Source organism: Sebastes fasciatus, chromosome 11, assembly GCF_043250625.1.
Source record: "Sebastes fasciatus isolate fSebFas1 chromosome 11, fSebFas1.pri, whole genome shotgun sequence".
NCBI lineage: Eukaryota > Metazoa > Chordata > Actinopteri > Perciformes > Sebastidae > Sebastes > Sebastes fasciatus.
The window spans coordinates 29039412-29058377 of NC_133805.1; the positions used below are offsets into that span (position 1 = coordinate 29039412).

The following is an 18966-nucleotide window of genomic DNA, read 5'->3' on the forward strand; positions in this document are numbered from 1 at the left end:
CACGGATCTTGTGTCGTTTAAGCATAAATCACGTGTCCTAGCTTAATATTGAGTCTCTGAAGGCTGTGTATACGTTGATAAAGCATGCAAGTCAGACAACGGGTGAAAAAGCTCTTTCTCTCTCTCTCGAAGATGTTTTGGTAGATTTTCTGAAGCTTGAAAGCTGAAAGAATAAGAGCCAGATAAGACTGACGGAGCATGAAGAAATCATTTTCTCAATGTAATGTGACGTACCGAGTCCTCACAATAAAATTAGTTACCATCCAGAATGGACTTATAACACCGATCATCTGTCGTCCAGCTGAGGCTACTGCGTAATGATCTCGCTCAAGGGCACCTCAGTTTGTAAGAGAAAGAAGAGCATCTTACTCAGGGACAGAAAAGGAGCAGTATGTAACATTTAGGGGGATCTATTGGCAGAAATGGAATATAATATTAATAAGTATGTTTTCTTTAGTGTATAAATCACCTGATAATATGAATTGTTGTGTTTTCGTTACCTTAGAATGAGCCGTTTGTATCTATATAGGGAGCGGGTCCTCTCAACAGAGTCCACCATGTTGCACCGCCATGTTTCTACAGTAGCCAAGAACGGGCAAACCAAACTCACCGCTCACTCCCCACATAGACACACACTCTACACACTGGCTCTGCTCCAGATGATCTACGCTACTCTTACAACAACTGGCTCTAGAGAGGAACATTTTTCTGTTTTCGCGTTGGCCACAGTAGCTCTCCAACACGCTTGGCACACGGGAGAGGCTTCAGTTGGTTGCAATCTCCTCACCTCACCGCTAGATACCACCAGATCCTACACACTGGACCTTTAAGATCCCATTGTGCATGTGATACCAAACATTAGATTTTAAAAACTGTTTTGCAACCTGCATTGTTTACGTCCGTGTGTGCTGGCTTCATGTAGAAGATTTCTTCTTCTCTGTCTTTTGCTGGCGTGTTGCAGTAGAAGACTGTGTATTACGTCACCTGGGTGCTTGCTTGCATACTTTAAGGTTTAGCAAATGCACTGAATGTGTTTCCTCTCTTTTAGAATATCTGCAAAGACTTTTTTTAAATGTAAAAAGCATGCTCTTTTTCCATGGGCAGTCTTCTTCTGCTTTTCTTTTAGGGACACAATGCTACGTTTTAAGGGTCTTTAAGGACCCAGTGGCCAACCGCAGTACTGCAACATAAATATCCTCTATACCCCAAAAAGCATGTTCCTCTTGGAGTGCCATTATAAAAGTAATCTCTGTAAAACCAACCTGTTCTCACTCCAACTCATCAAATGCCGGCGCTTGGTCAGTGGCCCTTAGTGTCTGATACAGACGCACTGAGGCACCCTTTCACGTCTGTATCAGACAGTCCGGGCTTTCAGCTAACTCCAGTGTAAACCCATCCGCATCATTATAAGAGGGGCAGAACAGCTGACGTAGTATAGAGAGTGAGAAAGTCTGCATTGGTCAGTTGGTGGCAGAGGTTGGATGGGTCAAACATATAGAGGGACTTTCACCCAGGAGACCGCTGTTCATCTCCCACAGTTTTGTTACATAACTTCTGTACTTTACTAACGGCAGTTACATAACAAACATTTCCGCGCTTTTTAGTTTTTCCATACCCGTCTCCTCCAGGGTGATGATCATGGTCCCGGGTCCGAAGGAGTTCCAGGCGGTGCAGTTGTAGGGCGAGTGGAAGTCAGACTCCATGACGTTGTTGATGGTGAGGGTGGAGAGGACGGCCCCGCCCTGGGATGGAGGTTTACTCTGCTCCACGGTGTACCTCTCCATCAGGGTGCCCTTCTCCTTCTCCCACACGTTCTCCTTCCATGCCCAAACCTGAAAAAACACAATTATGGATTATTTATTATTTTGGAATTTGAGGAGGATGGTACAATACAACTAAGCTGCTGCATAATGTATGTACATAAAATATGTTAATCCCTTATGAGCCACAGTGTAGTGTGAGATCATACAGGAGTCTCAACTGACCTGATTACGAGGTGGTTGGAACTCCCTGCTGAGTATCTCAGGTTAAAGTTACTACAAGGAACTTTTAACTGGTTATGAAACGGTCTCAATTTCAAATCCGAATTTTGCCTATGGCACCAAAAGGGGCTAGAACCGGTCCTGCTGATGCCTCTATATGACCTACATAAGCAAACGAGACCATCAGTGAGAAGATAGGCTATTTCTGTATAATTATTCTTAATGCATGTCATCGGTGCCAATGGGTCGGATTCCGATGAAATCACGCAGGTTCAACAGAAACTTCCTCAGCTCAGACTCCAGCGGGGCTTCCCGCCTTTGACCTGCAGTCAGAGCTCTGACGGGATGTGGAGAGCTCCAGACCTGATGGCTTCTCCTCCAGCCGGGAGCAGAGCTTCGTCTCTGGGAAGTCAACACCGACACCATGCTGCTGGAGGCCCAGGCCATATTGCTGGGCCCACTGAATGGAAAGCAGGCACCGGAGAACCGCAGACTGTCAGACCCTGCTGCAGTAAAATTATTTTTCTGATGGTGGTACTCTCGTGCTCGGAAACACTACCGGTTTTGTCCACAGGGACCGCCAAAATCAACACAAAATGAAAGTTCCTCGTAGTAACTTCAACCAAGTTGGTATAAACTTCTTTGTTGTTGTTTTTTCTTTCTTTTTTCTTTTCTTTCTTTTATTTACTATTATACAATTAATCTATCTGAGATTTTTACTAACTGTAACCTTTATATTGTTTTTGACATGCTGTTGTGGTCTCTTTTGTGAGTTGTAAAGCATTCTGTAGTTGTGTTTAAAAAGTGCAGGTTATACTTATATGTGATCAATGTTTACAGGCCACTAGAAAGCACTTTGCAGGCAAAAGTTGCTCTCAACCTCACTGTGTGATCTGCCACTTAAAAGGGATTGCATTAAAACGGTAAAGCAGGTGTACATCAATTTAGGATTCAGTTAAGATCAAAGGCTGGGTACATATGCGCACTAAAACATTTGCAAACATATAAATCTGTTCCTAATCAACACAGCAGGGGAAAAAAAACTTCAAGCCGATAGGAGCTAGCGCGATGAAGACGCAATTTCCAATATGTTTCATTTGTTTGATTTTTATCTAAACTCCACTTTTTTACAGCTGCAATCACCCGGTTCCCCCTCAGGGATCAATAATGCTAATTTCACTTTATCTTATCTTATGTAATATTAATCACAACACACTAAAATACACACATATATATTATCACAAGTAAACACTCAGCAAACAGATGGGCTGGTGTTAAGAAAGGTTAAGAGAGACTAAAGCGAGTCTGGGCAGGAAATACATTCTAAGGAAAACAAATTATATTCTCACACCTTGGTAAATATGTATTTTTTTCTCCTGGTGCAGTATGCACCTAATTAAAGTTTTCAGGCTGGGAAAGAAAGAATTTCCTCACAAATAAATCAGAACAGTATGTGTACATGAGCGATAAAAACTCAAGCAGGTTTTTCTACTTAAAATATGCTGAGGTCGAAATTTGAGGGTATTAAATATGGAACATGGCATTATCAAATATACATAGAGCCATATGTTGGGCTAATGTACCTTTTAACCTGGTTTTGAAAAAAAATGGAAATGATCAAGAGTGGATGAGGGAGAAATTAAATAAAGACCCAAATCTTCTGCTTTTTTTTCCTCTCTCTCAGACAATCTTACATAATGCGTCTTTTCTGTCTCCACAGTCTGCTTCTCAAAATCCTTCACTTTCTTTCTTTTTTCCTCACAATGATTTTATTGCACCACCTCAGTCTGTATTTCTGTCTCCCTTTCTCAATATCTCATTGCCTCTATTACACACACACACACACACAGACACACACACACACACACACACACACACACACACACACACACACACACACACACACACACACACACACACACACACACACACACACAGCATCATACTCCATATTTTATAAGTCCTTGTGTCTGTGCATTAAGCCGAGACTATAATGTCGTATCACATTATACGCTCTGAGCTCTCTGCCAGTGCAGCAGGGGGCTGAAGCTTCCTAAAAGCTCTGATTTCTGTCATGTCGGCACTGCACAATTGGATAATTGACGCTGAAAGGTACAGAATTTTACTCTCCCTCCATCTCTCTCCCTCTCATTTCAATCTGTTTTACCCCGACACCCTCTCTCACTCATTCCAGCCTTCAAACTCAAATGTTGTTACTGGCTTTTTTTGTGTGATTTGTGAGCATTCTGGTGTTTTCCGCTTTTTTAAAAGGTTTATATCACATAGGCCTACCATACAGCTCATTTTGTTTCTTATATAATGCACGGACATTTTTATATTGATCAAGTATTGCACTCAGCGACTTTAAGAAAAGGCAGGAATGAAGAAACAGCGTACAGTTCTGCAGTTACGGCACATTCGGGAAGATATTCCATTACAGTTTGCTGGTGAGGCAATCTGTGCGAACGCTTTCTTATAGAGAAAAGATGGTTACCACTTTGCAAGGGACCACTGACTTGGAACGGTTTCGCCTGGTTGGTCCAATTCATACTGAAATCAAGATGGTATGGACGCCGCACTGACACTTTCACGGTGAAGATAACAACTATTACTATAAGTAACACTAGAAGCCGTGTTCTCCTGTTTTCATGAATCTTATCTGCTGCACTCCAACATTTCAGTACTGCGCGTCTCCTCTTTCATATCAACCAAACACTACAGCAGCTGCTTTTGATGAGTCACACCTTCCACCACAGAGGAGGAACAGATCGTCCTCGCACACTCATTTGGAGAACAATGCCACTTGTGCCAATCGTTTAGCTAGAGAGCAGAAATAATTTAGTTTTAAGCAGGAACAAGGATGTGTTGTGATCAGGATTCTGTTTGAGGCCGATGCAATCTGAAAAAGGTCGAGCTCCTCTGCGGCAGATTACAACTTCCAAGGATGGACTTACTATCTTATCAGGTGGGGGGGTGCTTGCGATGTAACACTTGATCTCTCCTCTCTCCCCTCTGACAGCGTACTGGACTGAATCACTGGAGATGATGGGGGGGCCTGAGTGAGTGAGGCAGGATGAGAGAGAGAGAGAGAGAGAGAGATGGAGAAGACATAGAGACATAAGAGGATTACTACAACAAATCATAGTACTCAATCAAAGTACACTTGCATTAAACTTATGCTGCATTCACATGAAATCAGGCAGACAGCAGACGGCAAACCGGATATAATTTTAGTGAACGAAGGAAGGACGGTAAAATTAGGTGTCAGACAGTCCAATACCTGCAACGGTAACGGTAGACGGCATTGCTGTCCAAAGTTAGAATATTTTAATGTTTTGCCATCCTCTGTGACGAAATTTACAACCTGATGTTATGTATCTATAAAGTTGTCCAAGGTTGCAATAGAATATCAAAGGAACAGTGTGTAGGATCTGCCGGTTAGTGGTGAGGTTGCCGATTACAACTTCTCCCGTGTGCCAAGCGTGTTGGAGAGCTACGGTGGCCGACGCGGAAACGTGAATGTCCCTCTTTATAGCCAGTTGTTGTAAGAGTAGAGTGCTTAGAATGTGTGTGTGTATGTGGAAAGTGAGTGGTGAAGCAAGAGAGAGAGAGAGCAGCGACGACGGCAGCAAGTAACGTTATCGACTCCGGCCCAAGCAGGAAAAGTTAACAGAGTTTGGTTTGTCCGTTCAAGGCTACTGTAGAAACATGGCTTTTTATAGCTACACGCATTACAAGAATAATGACATAAAATAACGAAAATGAATGAAATGCAGCATTAACAACATATCAAAAAGTCATTACCACACCAACCCTTACTATAAGAACCGTAACCAGGGACCACCAGTGAGAAGATTTTATACTATATTTCATAATGCGATAATTTTTTTTCGGCAATTTGAAGCAGTAGGGTTTTGTGCTCATTGACGTTTGTTTCCCAGTTGGAAAAACAACACAGGCATTCAGAGCTTTGTGGGTGGGATTAAAAGCTGTTTCAGGCGCCTGGGTTAGCTCAGTTGGTAGAGCGGGTGTCCATGTATTAAGGCTTGGTCCTGACCGCGGCGGCCCGGGTTCGAATCCGGCCTGTGGCCCTTTCGGCATCCACTCTCTCTCTCCCCCCTTTCACGACTCTATCCACTGTCCTGTCATAAAAATGGAAAATGCCCCCAAAAAAATAACTTTAAAAAAAAAAAAAAGCTGTTTCATACCCACAAGCACAGATTTTCATCTGAAAACGTTGCACAGAAATTTATAAAACCTGATTTTGTGGGTTCTTATGAATTCTTGCACACCTCTGAGGAACATTCATGCGAGGGGAAAAATGCATTGGACGGACCTTGATTTCAGCAGATGTCCACCTGAGGAAATGTATGTTTGACTAATACATTTTCCGTATTCCCATACAGCATTTTTGCATTTTACTGGTGAGAAACGGCTTTAAGAAAGAGGTCATCCTCATAATTCAAAGCTAGAATCCATTTAAAGAAAACAGGTGACAGCTAGCCATTGAATGGCTATTGAATGGCTCGGGCAAAATAGGACCTGGTCACACCAACATCTATAACATGATTTAAAATGTTATATGGTTCTTTTGTGTGGGGTGAACTTTGACCCTGGAATTCACGCTGTTGACCACCTATTTATACTTCAGAGCTACACATTATGCTACGCTGTAGCTGATGTGCGTCTCTTCAAAAATCAAACAAAACGTCGAAGGTATGGCGGCAGCAGAGATACCACAAGGAAGTTAAAGAAAGACTCATCTACTGCTGCAAAGGCATCTCCGCTGGAAACCTGCTCATCGCATATTATTGCTCATATTGCACAATGGATGAAAGAACCTAAACGCAGCCATTGCACAGCAGTAGTCTCTTATTCAGTAATGAGTCAAGGCCAAGTGAAGGTTACCTGGATGTATCTCGTTATATAAGTATGTTTGTAGCCCACCGTCGCTCTGCTTCACAAAGTAAATGAAAGAATGTAAACACAACTACGGCGGGGACTATAATTAATGCACGATACAGCCGGATCATGTATGATGTGTCCAGTGTTCAATGGGTGAAATCCGGTGCTGCAGTATGGAATGAAACCTACTGTATGCCATAAGTATCTACAGTAGGACTACGGTTATAATCTCTTGCGTCAAGTTATGTAAAAAAACAGCTTGAGGACCCAAAACAGAGAAAGCGATCATATTAGCTGTGTTGCACCATCCAATAACTTTCTTCTTCTTCACAAAATGCATCATGTTTTGCATTCAGTTGGGAGAAGGAGTGTATGTTGCAAATATTTATGTTTATATTATCTGTATTAACATATAGAGTGCTCCAAGGATGACATATTTTTGTAGGCCAACCAGGAAGTTAGCATCGCCCTGGTTCCCTTGACAAAAAGCCAATGGGATTTTTTCATTGGGTTTTGGATTATTGCAGAAAAAAAGCTCTGTGGCAAACACACGTTTATGATACTTACACGTTTTGTTCAGCAAGATAATATTCACAAATGAACACCACTTTTATGATTTTTGAAGTGTGAATGCAATCGGCAGAAATAAAAAGCTAACGTTAGACTATAAACGAACTACACCAAGGTCACATGATTGCGAATATACATAACAAGGCTGTAAAGGTGAACAAGTGGGCATGATGTTAGCAACCGTCTTTTTTAAGACACATAAAACCTTCAAAATTCACAGGGTATTTATTTATGTATTTTATATTGTAGAACAAAACGTTAAAATCTCTTAAGCTTGTGTTAACCACTGACCTTTTTTCAGGCATCTAATTAAAAAAAAAACATTAAAAAACCCATTGACTTTCAGACGAGGGAACCAGATAATGCTAACTCATTTCTGGGTTTTAGGAGTCATTCCTGTAGCACTCTATTGCCCGGTTAGTGAACGAAAGTAGCCACTAGCTCACCAAGCTCAAGGACGTGCCAATGAATGTCGCCCTTTGTCAGTTGGCGAAGATTTAAAGAGCGTTTGTGAACTCCCTTTTCGTCATTGTGTTCTTGGTGAATCAGCTTTGATTTATTGAGTAATTGCCGGTCTCTCGGGGAGAGAGTTTTGACATTGAAATGTTGGCTTTGAGCCCGTTTAGGGCTGAAGAATTAGCAGTGGGGTTTGGGTCAGGCTTGGGCTTGAATGAATCAGACTGGGTCGTCGCCCACGCAGTACTTGACTCTGTACATTCGGTGGCTTCAGCTGTTGGAGAGATACTGATAATATAGAATGATTATAGATTAAACAAACACAACATGGAGGTCCATGTGGGTTCATTATTCAGATGTTTGACACATAAGCAGCGCTTTGCTGTGTATAAGAAGTTCTCTTCTACATGTTTTTTTTTTATAATTACTGCTAATATCAGCACTGTTATTAATAGCAAAGTAATTGGATGGTAACTGACCATTGACAGTGAGTGTAACCTCAGTCTCTCCCACTCCAATCCGGGGCACGATGGCCTTGCAGACATACTGGCCTGCATCAGCCTGGCTCACTGACTTCAAATACAGCTGGTTGTTGTTGCTGAGCACCTGGACACACACACAAACAAGTATAAGTATGCATGAGAAGCAGGATAGGAGTAGCTTTGTGAGGTGGAGAGTGGAGATAGACAGACCGGGAGAGATGTTAAAGAGGGGAGGGAGATCTATATTTAATTCATAAAACATGTTGATTTACTCAGCAGGCTCCATTAGTTTTTTTCCTGGAGCTTTTCTCAACTTGTTAGGCATGAATTAAAGATTTAAGATATGAAGACGGAGTCTCACTTCTTATCGTGTGCTTTACAACTGAGCAAACATTTATGAAGTCTGGGTCTCGGACATTAATATACAGTAGGCTTGTTTTATGGAGGATTTGGCCGTAGTTCTAGGAGTGGGATTAACCCCAATATGTGGTGCTCTGACTTTCTCTTTCCTCCTGCATACATTTAAATAGAGAGGCGAAGTCCCGCCCCTTCCAGTGGACCACCATGGGACCTTATTTCGGAAAAAAATATGAATGGTAGTCAACGGCAAGAGACAAATATTTTTTTGATCCTGTTTGAATTGCACCATGAATCACACACATGATGTTTGTCAATTTAAATCAACATTTTGCAAGTCAAGAAAGTCGCAGTTTGTCGTAAAACTGTAGAAATACGTAGTTAGAAAGACTACAGGCCCAAAATTCATGTAAGTGACGTCTCTCTTTCTCGGAAGCTACAATGCCTGTGTGTTTCCTATTGGGATGAACTCACACGAGCAACGGGTCTCGCTCGTTCTTTCACATCCCGGTTGATAAAAGACCAGGAGTCGCTGGACAAAACACATCAGGTAAGATAACGTTTAATTTCTGCGTGGAACATAAACTTATATTATGCGAGACAAGACATGTAGTTCACTGAGTTTTTTCACACAAAGCTAAATGATACTAGGACAAACCTACGACAAACTGCAACATCATATGTGTGAATCATGGCGCAATTGAAACGGGATCAAAACATTATTTGTCTCTGCCAGTGACTAGCGCACATATTTCTTCTGAAATAAAGTCCCATGGTGGTCCACCGGAAGAGGCGGAACTTCGCCTCTCTATTTGTCACATTTAAGTGAAATAAAAACTAAAAATCAGGCATGAATATAAAATATATACAGGATCAAAGGTCGGGGTCAAGGTTTGATGGTTTGTTCTCACCATGCTGGAGCCCTTCTTTGTCCAGGTGAGGGTGAGTGGGGGGTTTCCAGACCACTTGCAGTTCAGCGTGACGTCAGCGTCCACATCTACCGTAACTGGCCTGGGCTCCACTACCAGTATTGGGCCAACTGAAAGAGAGTATAAGCATTAAAGCCCCTGTATGCAGACACTTTTTAATAAAATACAGACTTGGTATAATACAACCCGATATCACACCAAAGCGTGTAATAGACCCACCTGTCCACCAGACGACAGCGAGGCAAAACGTGATGTGACACACTTATTAACAATTACATAAAATAAGTATGTATACTCAGTAAAATATGTACGGAAACAACGTAACGCCAGTAAGGATAACAAGTGACAAACGTCACTACAAAACACATATAGTACATTTTCCTCTTCGCCCTGTAATTCTTAACAGTGAAATGGACATACCTTTTCTTCATTCCTTTTCTGATTTTTCAATTAATTAAATTGTTTTATCTAAATATTTTCAGTAACTAGTAATAAATGACATAAAACTTTGTTGTATTGATTTAAACTGACTCTGAAAGAAGAGATTAAACAGTAACCATCTATTGCAAATGCATTCTGCACAATACAGGAAAACGGTGTACTAACAAAATAAATGCAGCGTGGCTCTTCAAACAAATACTGACAAATATAGTTACGAGAGCACATAAATATCATCAGAGTCCCACTCAGCTCAGGAGTGTTTGCACTCTACTCACAGTGCACGTCCACCAGGATGCTGACGTTGGTGCTTCCCACAACGTTGAAAACCTGACAGGACACAGGCTCGGTGAAGAAGGAGTGATCTGCTGTGGTCACAAACACGCTTTCCCTGGCACCCTCCAGCAGCACGCCGCCTTTTGCCCACCTGACCGAGAACAACATCACCATTTAACAAGTTTTCAAGCGTTACAAATCATTGTTATGTGTGTTTGTCAGCAGGAGATCTCAAAAGCATATTTTTGGTGGTGATACAAATGTTAGACAATGAGTGTTTTTATATTATCAATTAAAGCTATTAAACTAGCATTTAAAAAGCCTTGATGTCAAAACCTGAGGGAATGATTGCAAGCTAAAGAAATACATTCCTTTTTATTTCTGTTATCCAGATATATGGCTCAAAATCATATAACCATATTGCACATCTGCCATTAGATGACATTTTAATATACACTCAATAGGCTTAGTGCCTAAGTGCCTGGCAGTGCTCCCACTCTGGGACCCTCTGGTGCAGTCTCAAACCTCAGATTAAAACCACCGCGTTTAAGTCCAGCATTTAGCAATTCCAGAGCTTCAGCGCTGTCACTTAAGATTAAAGTCGGTGTTTAATTGTTTAAACGTTCAATACTTTCACCAATTCTGTTCTGCAAGCAGAAATTACAATTCAGGATCGCCTCCAGACGGCGGTTACAAGCAGATTGGAAGAGATGAAAGGAAATCTATTGGCATTAAACAGAATTGCAGTCTGGCTCCTGATGTTGGACTGCAGGTATCAAATGAAACACTGTCCCCAAAAAACATTGACCATCATCAAAAAGTCCTGAACTGGACATAAAGTTGCTACAATGCTGTCAAATAGAGTAGAAACATATTGATTGTTTGATAAATAGTACAGAATGTTTAGATATTGAAGTCAACTCAGTTTTTCTATTTACAGGTACTATGTGAAGCAGTTATGTATTAATCACTTTGTTTTGCCAATGTGTGAACGGACTGCAGCGCAACTTAAAAACTGAGACCTGCCCCGACTTTCATAGTTGCCTTTGGACTGATTTCTATCTGAAGGACTCGGGACAGTATTGGTGGAAAAACCCAAAGGATGTGACGTTTATTCGTGTGGCTTGCCTCTCGTCAGCTAATTCTTCCAGACTCCCTGGTCTGATCTGGCTGGTTAGTTGGCTAGCTTGCTGTTTTCAAATTACTTTATCAGCTAACGTTACAAAGCAACCAACGCCAGCTGATGAAGTAATTTGCAAAAATGGAAAGTTAGTATCATGGAACCAAGGGGTCCAAATAAAATATAGGACTGTCAAAGTTAATGCAGTAATAACGTGTTAATGCAAATTTGTTTAAACGCCACTAATTTCTTTAACGTATTAACTCAACTTGCAATTTTTTAGGTTGTTGCGGGCTCAGTTTTAAAGCTAGAGTGAAGATACAGGTATCATATGAAACTAGAAAACCTAAAGAATCCATTGGTACCAACCATGTCATACTAGCTTGTGAAGGAGGTTAAATAACGCTCCAAACTTATGCTAAATTTTGGCGAGGAAAAACTGTCATGGCCATTTTCAAAGGAGTCCCTTGACCTCTGACCTCAAGATATGTGAATGAAAATGTGTTCTATGGGTACCCACGAGTCTCCCCTTTACAGACATGCCCACTTTATGATAATCACATGCAGTTTGGGGCAAGTCATAGTCAAGTCAGCACACTGACACACTGACAGCTGTTGTTGCCTGTTGGGCTGCAGTTTGCCATGTTATGATTTGAGCATATTTGTTATGCTAAATGCAGTACCTGTGAGGGTTTCTGAACAATATTTGTCATTGTTTTGTGTTGTTAATTGATTTTTAATAATAAATATATACATACATTTGCATAAAGCAAGTATATTTGCCCACCCCCATGTTGATAAGAGTATTACTTGACAAATCTTCCTTTAAGATACATTTTGAATAGATTAATTTGCGATTAATTAAATATTCTAAACAATTGACAGGCCTAATAGGAACATTACAGATAGTAACACTATTCTAAATATGATATGTGTTTGCAATGTAATGTCATATCCTACCCAGGATGCTTGCTCTCGCCGATGGAGTGTGAGCACGCGTGTGAGCAACAGGATGCTGACTGCAGTTCACTTAACAGCCACCAGTGTCATGAATATTCCACATAGTCGGCTACCTTTAAGGTTAAATTCTGGTAAAATTTCATTCAGACCTGAAGCCAATGATGGGAGGGTTGCCATTGGCCTGGCAGGTGAAAGTGACTCTCTCGCCCTCCAGAACAGAGCGAGGCTCGATGGACAGGGTCACCATAGGAGGGTCTACACAGGGAGAGATACATATTTGATGGTCAACTAAAGGTAAACTGCATGGTTGTTGTGTTTCAGCTTTGCCATGCAGCATGAGGATTCATTTCCCACACAAACTATACATTTCACAATAAATTCTGGTAGTACAAAACCCCACCACTCTACAGCCCTCTGTACTAACACAGCACTGATTCTACATCTACTGTTACTGCAGTTATTCTCCCAGTAATTACAAACGACACCGTGTTGGAAAAACACATCAATCTTCTTGATCGAAAATTCAAACTGCAGTTTCCTTGTGAGCAACCATTTCTTATTTCTTCAGGGACACAATTGAAATCCCTTAAAACACTAAAAGTATCAGGTTTTCCAGATGTTGAAGAAAATCAACTTGCTTAACTGGCTTTAGGAGAAAATTACCGGCTCCAAAGATGCATGGTGCCAAATCAATGCAAACAGCTAAATCGAACCTGGAACCAGCCCAAGTTTGAGAATGGTGAAAAAAAATAGTGGCTGTAAATTCATATGCACAGTACGTGTGTTGTTCTTCGATAATGATTCGATAATGATTCAAGTTGGCAAGTGCTGGGGCAGCTAATTAAAATTATAGCGTGATTTTGCTGTGTGCCTGCACAAAAACAGCTCTGCCTGTGAACCTCTACACTCTGACAGAGAAAAAGGGCAACTTACGGTGGACGTTGAGGGTAACAGTGGCTCGTTTGCCCATCGGCACCGCCGGGTTGCTGGCCACGCAGGTGAAGTTGCGGCTGCTGTCGGTGTCGACTGGTGTGATGGGCAGGTAGCTCCTGGTCGTCACCCTCTTCCTGTCAGGTAGCACTTCCTGTTCGCCAAAGAAACAGGGAGGTAGAGGAGAGGATGGTAGAATTTAGGGAAGGGAGCAGAGAGAGAAACATCAAAGAAGAGGAGGATGAGCACGGTGGATGGGGAAGGACGAAAAGGACAAAAAAATGGAGGAGACGGGAAATATCATGGGAGAAATACGAGAGAAGAAGGGGAGGAGAAAGGAGAGAGACATAGGAGGGTTACTAATGGAGCCAAGAGTGATCAAGAAATAGCATAATATTGAAATAGAAACTGCAATCTGGAGTTAGAAATTTTTTTTTTTTTCGACATGATGCAGGAAAGAAACAAGTTGGAAATTGAAAAAGTGCATATACACAGTACCAAAACCGAGCGAGGTACCATAGTAGCAGTTAATGGGCTTAGGGTGTTAACATACTCGCCATTGGCGAGAAGGAGCTGACCAGCTTCCTTAAAGGCTTAAACGGAGGTGAGTGGGATCTTCTTGACCTTCTCGCACATAAGATGGGTGACAGATTTCTGGTGAAGCAGCCACAGGATATTGATCTCTAAGATAACAGAGTCGACTGTATTGGCACTACAGTCGGATCAACCTAGACCCCACTTGGAGCCAACCAAAAGACTGAGATCCACACATTGTGGGTGAACTTGAGGAGAATGGTTTTAAAGTAGTCTGCTCTTATTTTAAGTAGTGGACAGGAAAGAAAGGAGGTGAGCAAGTGAGCTTAAAGGAGCAGTTTTATAGAAATCGGTGTTCTTGCACTTTATCATCATAATTCAGACGTTTAATGTTGATGCAGGAAAATAAGTGTCTGCAAAATGTTCTTCCAATACAAGCAATTCAGTTTTATAGAGACACTGGACCTTGCATTCAAATGAGAGCTGAATACGTGTGTGAATAAGAAACACAGTAGTGCTGGAATATTTCATTCATTACTCAGTCACTTTTATATCAGTCTAGATGAAATCAATTTTGGGGTTTTGGTCAATTGATCAGACAGAAGAAGCAATTTGAAGACGTCATCTTCGGCTTTGGGAATTTGCAATAGGCATTGTTCACGGTTTGACATTTCATAGTGTCTATAAAGTGAGAGTCTTGTTGGATTCCGGAGGTGGTTTGCTTCACAATGCAGCCACAAAATCTGTCATGAAAGTGTGTACGGCCTTCACTGTAGTGTAAATGCGTGGTCAGTAACGCGATAACATAAGAGCATCATGTAATATGTATGAGCATGTGTGCGGGGGGGCACAGAACTGGCTGCAAGAGATGTAAAAACATCTGTGTTTGAGTGTGTGAGTCAGTGTTTGCTGCTGCTTCTGTGTGCATATGAAAGCATGAGTGTGCATATGTGAGTGTGTGTGTGTGTGTGTGTGTGTGTGTGTGTTCGCTTGCAGGCATAATTTCATGTGTGTAGGAGAATATACGGCAGTGTGAAGAGTGTGACTGTGGGAGAAATATATCGCTGTGACTGTAAGTGTCACCTAGCACAGTTCCTGCCCATGCGTGTGTGTGTGTGTGTGTGTGTGTGTGAGAGAGAGAGAGAGTCTGTGGCTGTGCACGGGAGTTAATTAAACATGTCTTGGATCTGTGCATGTTTCAAGTTGTGTCACGACCAAAAAGTGGAGAAAGTGACAGAATGTCTCTAGGATGTGTGTGTTCTGTATCCACGTGTGCTTCTCTTTTCTTGTAGTCAAAGATGGAACTTATGCATATTATGTATTTAAATACATTAATGGTTTAGAATCAGTACGTATGTGAATATAAAGTTTACTGAAATACCACGAGTACATCCATTTAACTTAATTACAGGATGTGGCCCGAGTGGGAATCGAACCTACGACCTGATAAAAGTATAGGTAACCATGAAGGTATTATCAGGTTTCATTCCAAACCTCATTACCTTTCATTTACTTTTAAAACCTCTTAGAGAAACCAGAGGTACAATTACATTGATTCTCCCAAATTGTCCTCATGCTGCAACACTTCATTTACAAATCAACTGAAATCTTAAAGGGACAGTTCACCCCCAAAATCGAAAATACATATTTTTCCTCCTACCTATTTGTCAATCTAGATCGTTTTGGTGTGAGTTGTCGAGCGTTGGAGGTGTTGTTAAATGTATTCTTTTGGCGCTTTGAGCACCACAAGCCGAATGTCATCTAGTTCCATTATACTGGAGAGAAGGCAGACATCTCTACGGCCGAAATCTCCAACACTCGTCAACTCACATCAAAACAATCTAGATTGATAAATAGCACTATAAGTAAGAGGAAAAATATGCATTTTGGATTTTGGGGGGAACTGTCTCTTTAAAAAGCTCCTAAATATTGAGTAACAGTTTTAGAGGAACAGAGTAACAGAGTGTGGAGGACTGAACCATCACATTGCAGAGTTAAATACTGTCGACAATTGCTGGCAAAGTAATTCATTTGATATGGTATATAGAAGCATTTCAGTGATATTTGTGCTCCTTCATTGACACTACTGAAAATATAGACTGTATTAATCGTCTCCTACAAGGTTGCAAGGCACAACATGCTGCTGCCCAGTGGTTATCAGGTCAGAATCTGCAATTTGTAAGCATTAAATACTAAATATGGTCCCCATCTGCTTAGATGTTTTCATTTTGTCAACCAAGAACCAAGAAAGTCTTGTGCTGACTTTGCACTGCATACTGTGTTCCCCTAATGCAGGACTCCAGGGGTGATGTGCATACTATAATTCCCTTTTGCAGTGCCCACGGCAAAAAGCATATAAACAAACAAACAAGCAGACTGAGAGTGGCTGCTATTGAGGAGCAGACTGTAGGTACCACGATGTGTTTTTGCGGCCACCAGAAGGCATTCGAGATTATGCAGATCTCCTTTTTAGTGTAATAATCTCTTCATGGTTTTATGTGGGGTTTATGTTGCATGACTTGCACACGTGTGCTTGCTATTATCTGCATGTGTGCATGGGGTGTGTGTGAGTCACCGTGGACTGGAAGGCCCCCTCCAAAGCGACTCCATCCTTGGTCCACTGGATGTGTGCTGCAGGCTTGGCCCCGCGGGTCACACAGGTCAGGTTGAACGGAGTCCCGGCCATCAGCAGGAGCTCCGGGGTTCCATCGACCACCGGGTCCTCAGGGGGGACTGGAGGAGAGACACACACATGAATCCAAGCTTTAAAAAGGACACATTTATGCAAGTGTGCACTCGCGCACTTATACATACACATAATACTGTCCAACTTGGGGGGGACGAATTCCTTCAACTTAAAACATTGAATTTCCTCAAGAAGCATTACTATCATACTTAAAACAAGGCCGTGTTCCTTAAAAGTTCACATTTTTTAAATACAGCACATGGTTATCCATCAGTATTGCAGAATCAAGGGCAGCTCCCTGCTAAATATAAAGGTTATGGCTATAACGTTAAGATGCCCATGGTAACTAGTGAGTTGGGCAGCTCCACAAGACTGAGGAGATACAGTACATGCCTTGCTCAAGAGCCACATAACAGTGACTGTTTATGGTGTTTTTCCTTAACTTTCTCCATCTGCAGCTTCACCCAAATCTGTGAGCTTTTTGTTGTAATAATGGCAGAATATGTTTCCAACACCAAAGAAACTCATGGATTCTGGAAGCTGATGGAAACAGATAGAAAACCCAAAGATGTATTCATACTGTATATAAGAAGTGGACATAGTCAGCGTGGCATCACCCATTGACTGCTCAGGGTGCCTGTCCATGAACATCTCTAATGCATGTATAGTATATAGGTCCTGTTTGTGCATGTGTATATGTATTTTCAGACCTTTATGTAATGTGTAAAATAACAACAGAGTGAAAAATTTAAATTTTGCAACCAGAAGTGACACGAGAGGGTGGAGTACAACCAAACGCTGAATAAGACATTTTTAGGGAACAAAACATTTTTACAATTAACTTTCATGAACTGAAAACACACTGTGAAAAGGATAAAAGTTGTAAGACGAAAACACGGACAACTCCCAGACCGGACAACGCCGTGGTAGCGACTCATGTTTATAATGTTTACTGAGGTAATAAATCAAGTGAGTAGTAGGCTCATTTTCTCATAGACTTCTATACAATCAGACTTCATTTTGCAACCAGAGGAGTCGCCCCCTGCTGGCTTTTAGACAGAATGCAAGTTTAAGGCACTTCTACCTTGACTTCACTTCTCAGACCCTGAGGTAGCCGCCTGGATTTAATGTATGAATGATGCATCAAATATAGTCAGTAGTATAGAGCCACTTGAACCAAGGTCTTAACATGTATGCATATAAATTGATCATGCACTTTCACCACACTGCTCATCCGTAAAGGTGCCGCTGAGTTTAAAGCCTGTTCCCTTTCTCTCTTTGATTTGATAATCATCTCCGATCTGCTTGGAATGAAAAGGTCCTTTGCTCAAACTGTGCTGGTTAAAAGAAAATGGCCCCTTTATCTGCAGCCAGTTCACTTACTGAGTACATTGAGTTTGGCCCTCCTGGAGCGCAGGGCGGCCTCTGTGGCCTGACACTCGTACAGAGAGTCATCAGACAGCTCGGCATTGGAGATCTCCAAGTTGTACTGGCCGATGTCCAGAGCCCGAATCACACGGTACCTGGGCCACGCTGCAGGAGACACACAACAGGTTTACAGTTTAATACATGGAGAGACATCCAGTTTAATGCTCCCCTTTGTGATTCATGCGCTTGTTTTAGCTTCACTGTGAGTCATGCATGCTTATTTGCAGGTCAGAAAAGCTTGACGAGTTTAGAAAATGAACTCCTGGAATGTAATTTAAAAATAGTGGTACCACCAAAATGATTGCTGGCATGAAGGAAGAGACACATTACACCTTGCTATTACAGTCATGAATCATCATAATAGCAATGCCTTCACAAACGATCTGTGTCTGAGGATAATATCACTTTTATTTTAGAAACACTGAGTGATGGGTTGCCGGTAGTAACACTGAAAAAAATAACTTTATTTCAGGTTTTGGAACAAAACTTTTTATTTCCATCTGCTCATTTAGAAAACTAGGCGGAAATGTAAATTCACAGGGGAAAAAAAAGCTCCAGCTTCACATTTTAGAGCTGGCATTTTTTCCCTTATTATGATATTTTTTTTGTTATGAAGAATGTCTTAAAATCTGTGGGAACATAGTTTTATTGACAGTGATTTTAGCCGTCCCAAATTTTCAATTCCTGCCCAGAAAGTTTAGGCTGGAAATGTATAGATAATAGAATATGCAAAGGAATTTAGTTCAAGTAAAGGAATAGTTTATCTAAATTAATAATCTACTGAACACATTGTGAGTTTTTGATAAAAAGTGACAGCTCCCTGCTACTCTGGCACGCATGTTTTAGCTCTGTCCAAAATGATCTAACTACTGGAAATCTATTTCCAAAGTCTATCAGAGGTTTTTGGGCAGGT

At 41.4% G+C, this 18966-nt stretch overlaps 1 protein-coding gene across 2 annotated transcripts in view; it reads right to left on the reverse strand.

The window, feature by feature from the left end:
• The window catches only part of kirrel1b (kirre like nephrin family adhesion molecule 1b), a 96963-nt gene that overhangs the window by 9522 nt on the left and 68475 nt on the right, over positions 1-18966 (reverse strand). For both annotated transcript variants that reach the window (XM_074652135.1, XM_074652134.1), the window contains exons 3-11: positions 18009-18158; positions 16515-16672; positions 13409-13559; positions 12625-12730; positions 10398-10546; positions 9664-9791; positions 8393-8519; positions 4937-5037; positions 1616-1832 (exon numbers count right to left, since the gene is read on the reverse strand). In XM_074652135.1, coding sequence (XP_074508236.1) covers positions 1616-1832; positions 4937-5037; positions 8393-8519; positions 9664-9791; positions 10398-10546; positions 12625-12730; positions 13409-13559; positions 16515-16672; positions 18009-18158 — 1287 coding nt within the window. The remainder of the gene's footprint in view (positions 1-1615; positions 1833-4936; positions 5038-8392; positions 8520-9663; positions 9792-10397; positions 10547-12624; positions 12731-13408; positions 13560-16514; positions 16673-18008; positions 18159-18966) is intronic.